At 40.4% G+C, this 7,311-nt stretch overlaps 1 protein-coding gene across 1 annotated transcript; it reads right to left on the bottom strand.

Annotated features, from left to right (window-relative positions):
• Positions 1-4,706: 4,706 nt before the first annotated feature.
• Positions 4,707-6,053, bottom strand: LOC308292894 (zinc finger protein RFP-like; the record flags this gene model as incomplete). The annotated part of the gene is made up of 1 exon (XM_080735317.1): positions 4,707-6,053. One exon carries the CDS (start codon positions 6,051-6,053, stop codon positions 4,707-4,709), a length of 1,347 nt encoding a protein of 448 aa, XP_080591443.1.
• Between the last annotated feature and the right edge of the window lie 1,258 nt (positions 6,054-7,311).

Below are 7,311 nucleotides of genomic sequence, written 5' to 3'. Positions count from 1 at the left end.
TCCTACACTCTGAGAATATGAATGAAAACATCAGTAGTTCTAATACCAACAACGTAAAATTGTGTGTGTGTGTGTGTGTGTGTGTGTGTGTGTGTGTGTGTGTGTGTGTGTGTGTGTCGCAGGGCCGGTTCCTGGCATAAGCAACATAAGTGGTCGCTTAGGGCCACAACCATAAGGGGGCCACATCACAGGGAGAAGACTGCAACGCGTTTTGAGCTTGTAGATCAGCTATTTTTCACTATATGCGTTGTGGAGTGAGTGTGAAGTGGCCCTCTCGACATGTGGCCAAGACCCGCAGGTTAATATCGGAATACGATATATTATTGATTTCAGCTCTTACCTACTTTAATTACTTCAGTCTATAGTAGTAGCATAATGACCAGTGCTATAGTCTTTTTTGTCAATGTATTTGCATTTCATAAAGTTAACATACGAACATATATATGTATTTGAAATTAAATAATAATGTTACATTTCAGGATTCCAGTTAAAAAAATAGCTAAAAAGAATACAGGATTCCAATTAAAAAAATTGCGAAAATAATGGATCCTCGCGATGCTTGTAGATCTATTTTTTTTACAATATGCATTGTGGCCCTCTGGAGTGATTGTGAAATATAGTGGCCCTCTCCATCATCTAAGTTGCCCACTCCTATACCCTATCCAAATGCTACTTATTATTTTAATGTGCAATAAAATTAAGATCTCACACAAGACACAACAGAATTGAAAATATGCCACATACTGTAGAGTTGAATAGGCCTACAAGTTGCAATTTGAGACCAAAAGAACACAGGATGAAGGTGTGTGATGTTTTGTATGAATCTGATTCAAATCAATTGCTGTTTTTTCGTTATAACATTACACTCATGTTTTTGGACAAATTAAACAGTGTCTAGAAATGGATATGTATTATAATAGTTATATCTTGGTTTTGAAATGTTTTTCATTAGAGCATAGGCCTACATGTTTCTGTTTTAATAGCTTTTAACTAACCAGAAAGAATGATCTAATAATGTTTTATCTGTGCCAAAATGCAGATTTCTATGCATTTCTGGGGTTTTGACCGCCCCTCAAAACCCCCATTTTTTTTCGGCCGCCCGCCTTGCGGGCGGCCAGGATGTATCCCGTATTTGAATCTCTAGGAGTTGGCAACCCTATGTGTGTAGTTAGTAGATACATGCTTGAGTGCTAACAACAGACACCACATGTTCTACTAGATAGAAGAAGACGTTATTATTTATAACTTTGGTTTTGGCGATTCAAAGACAGTTAATAAGTGCGCGCGTCCGTCAGTGGGGGGCCACCTAAAATAATCTTGCTTAGGGCCACCTGAACCCTAGAACCGGCCCTGTGTGTGTGTGCTTGCTTGCGTTTGTGTGTGTGCTTGCTTGCGTTTGTGTGTGTGTGTGTGTGTGTGTGTGTGTGTGTGTGTGTGTGTGTGTGTGTGTGTGTGTGTAAGAGAGACTCTTGTCGTGTCAGAAACCCGAGGAGTATTTGTGCCAAGTCTGGCGTAGATTGGACAAACACACGCGGTCCTGATGTGATTGTTCTTATGGCTGACTCCTGAACAGCATTTGTGCCAAATTTGGTGTAGATTGGAGTAATACATGTGGCCCCTGGTGTAACTATTGTCATGACAGACCATTGAACAGTGTTTGTTTCAAGTTTGTTGTGGATGGGGCAACCGTGTGTCTGTGGCACCCTGGGCCCATCCACCCACCCAACCTTATAGGCAATTTTATTATACTGTACATTTAGGACTGAGAAACAAGATGGAGACAACACGTAAACTCTACGTCACTGCAATAATAAATACAAACAAATAGATAACAGTTGAATTTCAGGCATTATGTAATATTGTGTACTAAAAAACGTGTGCATACCACACTCACCTGTCAGTCCTTAAGTCTTCTCTGATAATGATAAAATCAAGCTGATCCAAGGTTCATGTAAAGAATAATGAGCTTTTTATGAGTGCTTCTGATTAATCATTAAGATGACAGTCAACTCTGCTTCGCAACTTTTAATTAACCCTTCGCTGGTCTCTTTCACGCTGTGAGCAGGTTATCAAATGCAGAATAATGTACATTTCATACCATATTTACTTATTCTAATTCTATTGACTGTTTTCCTATTAGGTGAATAGAACATTGTCTGAGAAGAGCTGAAGAGTTGTTCAGCTATAGTTTTTCCCCCTCTGTGGTCATACTTGCGTACCACTTTAAACATTGATTGTTTTAGTGTGTTATCATCAACAATTTTCTCGATCAAAGTCCTTAAGATATTGCTTTATAGCACACTTGCACTGGCATCAGTGGCCTTTTTTTTACTCAAGTAAAAGCATCAATACAGCAATATAGAAATACTCCGTTACAAGTAAAAGTCTGGAATTGAAAATGTAGCTGGGTAAAAGTATGAAAGTGCATCAAATTATACTTAAAGCACCAAAAGTAAAAGTACAAACTGTTTGAAAATAGCAGCTCTACAAGCTCACAACGCACGTTGTGAACTTAAACAACCAACCAGGTCTGTGCTATTTTTTTGGTCAAAGTTGATCCCATGTCAAAGCGCCAGTGCTCGGCCAGCAGTCTGCTGTCACCCATGGCCATGTGTGCGACCTCGCTTCTCGCCCTTAGGGCGTCTTACTGGTTGTGGATGTACTGTAACCTTGCTGCACCGTAATATTTGTGTCCTTGTATACATTTACACGTGCGTGCGTGGGTGCGTGCATGTATGTGTTGCAACGTGTGTGTGTGCGTCTGCGTGTGTTTGTGTGTGTGTTATTAGTGTCTGCAGTGCTTGCAGACATCAACAGGTGTCAGAAGGAGACTTCCACAGTACACTGCAGGCCCTGCAGAACACCAACGCTGCCATGAGGGGGCGTGCTGGCTGAATGTGGTACTGCATACCAAACTGAACTGACCCAGAGTCAGCTGACCAACACTATTACAGGTAACATACATGAATTCAACCCTGTTAAATTAACAATGAGGTAAATTAGGGGTCCCAGAGAGACATAGTTTGTTTCTAATGGGCATCTATGGCCTAATGCATCAAAATGAAGGTCCTTGGGAAAAAGAGACAGAGAACTTATAACTAGCCTTCTGTTATAATGATATGTTGGGACTTCTGCCTCCATTGATGGTCAATGACCTGCCAAAATACATTAAAACTAGACTAAAATTAAAACATTCCAGACGACTAAAATATCAATAAAACTAAATGAAATTTTAATCAAAAGACTAAAAATTAAATAAAAAATAGCTGACATAATTATTATTATATTTATTATTATTATTATTTACATTATGTTTTCAAATTCAGTCTTAATTAGTTGGTTTGGTCGTTTTCTGTGTAGTTTCTTTCCTACTTTGATTTGAATTGAATTGTATTATGGTGCATTTGTTAGGGGTGAGAGAAAAAAAAAGTGTTCAAATATAAATAAACACCAAAAAACCTAACTGAAGAATAACTACGAAATTGGAGGATATATTTTATATCCACCAACTATAGAGCAGTTAGGGGTTACATGTCTTGCCAGGGACTACTCTGCACATTATCAGGGCCAGGAATTGAACATGGGACCTTCTTTCCAGGTGGGAATACCCATTCAGCTACAGTATGGACACTTTTTTTTGCACCCAAGGAGTTCACACACAGACATTTGCTAATTAATTACAACTGCTGATTTATTTTGAAGAATCACATTTAATTTCTCCTACAATTCATAACATGCAGCTAGGCCTACTAAAATGACAACTTCCTGATTTTACTATTGGAAAATCTGGATCCTAGGTCCTCTGATTCAGTCCGGGTTTTCTTCCTAATAATAAAAAAGAAACAAATCTACCCAAACCACTACGAAAGTGGTCTAGCCCTTCTACATCAGAATCATTACATTCCTAATATTAATTAACTGTTCTATAGAAATCTCTCAGACATGGAACACATTTTAATGTAAATAGTGGAAACTCTATTTACAATATTGATTAGTCTTTACAGTTAAGCTCTTGTGATAATAGAACACATTCCATCATATGGAACACAATATAGTTATAACATTAAAATAGATTGATTTTAAATTGCACCTGTAAATGAATACCACAATTTATGAAACTAATATATTTAATAGATCATTTTGAAACAATCTATAGTCCATTGTAGAAGAAAATGATTGCAAAACTCATTGCATAGCGATGCCGTTTTGAGCTTGTAGTTCAGGTATTTTCGGCACGCGACACTTACAGACATGGGAGAAAAACAGGAGAGACAATCAGGGGAGCAGAGTTTTTACCGTCATTACTAAGACTAGAAGCGTCTAGTCGGCGACCTGGCCAACTCGGAACAATGTAAATCGGGAATGAATGCCCCGCCCTTTAATGCAAACCCCATTATACCTGTTTTCATAGGACCCGTTTTGACCATCTGTCTGCCTGTGTCCATTTATGCCCATATATGGAGATATCTGTATCTGTCTGTCTGTCGGTGTCCATTTTATGTCCATATATGGAGATCACTGCAGTTATAGGTCTGGGTCCATTTTATGCCCATATATGCCCATATATGGAGATATCTGTCTATCTGCGTCCATTTTATGCCCATATATGGAGATCTCTGTATCTGTCTGTCTGTGTCCCTTTTATGCCCATATATGGAGATCTATGCAGACACAGTGCCAGTTCCGGAAAATCCTGATGTCAGACATCAGAATCCGAACCTTTCCTGCTGGTTCCAGAAAATCACAGGAGAGACAATCAGGGGAGCAGAGTTTTTACCATCATTACTAAGATAAGGACTGAAGTGCGGGTAGAGTTTCTCAGTGAAGGTGCAGCCAGTGAAAGAGTAGAGATGAACCCTGGCCTTCACGTCATAAAAGGAGACCAGACCCTCCTCATAATCCACAAACACTCCCACTGTCTGGACCTTATCTCTTACAGGGAGGGGGACGGCAGGGCCAGCAGCAGCCCAGTACTCATTTCCATTCCTCAACACTATAGTCCAGTAACCGTTGCTGGGGGTCGTTGTGATTGTTCCCTTCCTGTTGATGGACTCTCTGGCCACTCCTAAATCCCAGTCCGTCTTCTCTTTAACCTGAACCTCGTAGTAAAACCTTCCAGAGGGGAAGCTTTGTTTTCCTAAGACGCAGACACATGTACAGAATCTCTCCATGTTGTCTGGGAGATCCTGACATATGGCTCCATGGCTCACCTGCTTCCCGTCCTCAGACAGGATGAGTCTGCGGTGTGCTGTGTCAGGGTCCAGAGTTATGTCCACAGCATATTGCTGCACCCCCCTCAGCTCAGCATCACACAGCTTCTCCATCTCTTGGCTGAGTGTCTTCGCCAGTGTCGTCCCCAGCTGAGCCACAGCTGTCCTCGCAGTCCCCACATATGAAGACGCATGAACATTGACCTTTGTCCAGTCCATGGTGGGTGGAGGGATGTTGATGGATGGCAGGATCTGGAGGGGGTGTTGCTGTTCTTCACTGTGTGAGTCCCGTAAGAGCTTCTTCAGCTCAGAGCTTCTCTTCTTTAACTGAGTGATTTCCTGTTGCATTTCTTTAATGAAGCCCTCAGCCTGTTTCTCTGTCGCTTTCTGCTTCCCTTTAATCACATCAATGAGCTCAGCTTGGCTTCTCTCAATACAGCTCACCAGAGCAGTGAAGACCTGCACACTGTCTGCTATCTCTCTGTCTGCATCTTTCTTGCTGAGCTCTACTGAGTGTTTGACCTCCTGAATCTTCAGTCGTCTCTGCTGGATCATCTGCTGAACTTCAGCCTCTGGCTTTCTTTCGTATTCTTCTGTCAACCTGTGCCTCTTGAACTGTTCGGCCAACTCTGCGAGAACTTTATTAACAGAGACCTCTGGCCTCTGGTAAAAGGTTTTGTTACATAGTGGACACTTATAAACACCAGCATTGTCCCAGTGATGTGCGATGCAGGTTTTGCAGTAGTTGTGTCCACATGGAGTGGTGATTGGATCAGTGAACACATCCAGGCAGATAGAACACAGGAAGTGCTCTGCAGAATTTAGACTGCTGGTAGATGCCATTTCTACACACTGAGAATGAGAATGAAATTATGAATTGATTGTAGTGCATTATTTACAGTACATAATAGTGCATTGATAATCATCATGCCAATACACATAGCCTTTACCTCCCTGAAATATACTTAAAGGGATATTTCACTTTCAAAAAACCTTTTGGTCGTTTTATCATTTAATCAGGCTTTTATGAACACCCTGGACACCCTAGACCCATACACACCCATTGTAACTTCAAACTCCATTTTAACCAGGATAGATTAATTAAAAACACCAATTATAATTTTTCTAGTGACTCATGCTACCCTCCTAATAAGTGAGCAGGCCGTGTTTTTTATCATAGTTAAAATGGATTTTGAAGTTACAATGGGTGTGTATGGTGCGGCGTCCTGCAGGAGGAGGGCCTTACAGTACATCAAATATCTAAATATTGAATCAAGCAAATTAAAATCTGCCCAGGGTATTCATAAAAGCCCGATTAGACCATACATTGACCAAAAGGTTTTTTGAAAGTGAAATATCCCTTTAATTCAGACAAATAGAACAAACATTTCAGGCATTTTTTTATGCATTTTTGTCGTGTTGTGTACTAAAAATCATTATCTATGCTGTACTCACCCGTCTGTCCTTAAGTCTTCTCTGTTAATGATACAATCCAGTCGATGTGATTTGAGAATGTGATCCGAGCTGTCACGCTGCTGTGGGTGTGTTTTGTTTGTGGTTATGACACATCATTGAGAAGCCAGTCGACTTTGATTCACAACTTGTAAAAGTGAACCCTTCGCTAGACTCTTTCATGCCGTCAGCAGGTTGGCAAACACGAATGTAAATTCAAACCATATTTATAATTAGGCTATAATAATAATTACACCTTCATACCACAGTAACCTGCTTCCCAGGCAGGGCTCTCAAAGGTATTCAGCAAAGGCTGTCCCATTTTATATTTAGGCCCTATTTATATTACATATTGTCGTTGTCGGGTGGAAACCTTGTATGTCCAAAAGTGTTTGTTTTGTATTTATCATTTAAAAAATGAACTAAACTAGTGAAAACAGCCGATCTACAAGCACACAACGGCGTTGTGTGTTTGTAGATCTGCTGTTTTCACTACTTTTGTGCGACGGCCTTGTCTGATGAAGCAGGGCTTTACTTTGCGAAAAAAAACGTACACATTTGAAACTTGGAGATACGAGGTTTCTTCCCGACAGTGACAATATTTTCTATGAGGTGAATTGCTGTTGTATTTTCCCCCCCTATGTGGGAA

The sequence above is a fragment of the Nannobrachium achirus genome (genome assembly GCF_963921795.1).
Source record: "Nannobrachium achirus genome assembly, chromosome: 10".
NCBI classification, from domain to species: Eukaryota; Metazoa; Chordata; class Actinopteri; order Myctophiformes; family Myctophidae; genus Nannobrachium; species Nannobrachium achirus.
This window is presented reverse-complemented; position numbering and strand designations above follow the sequence as displayed.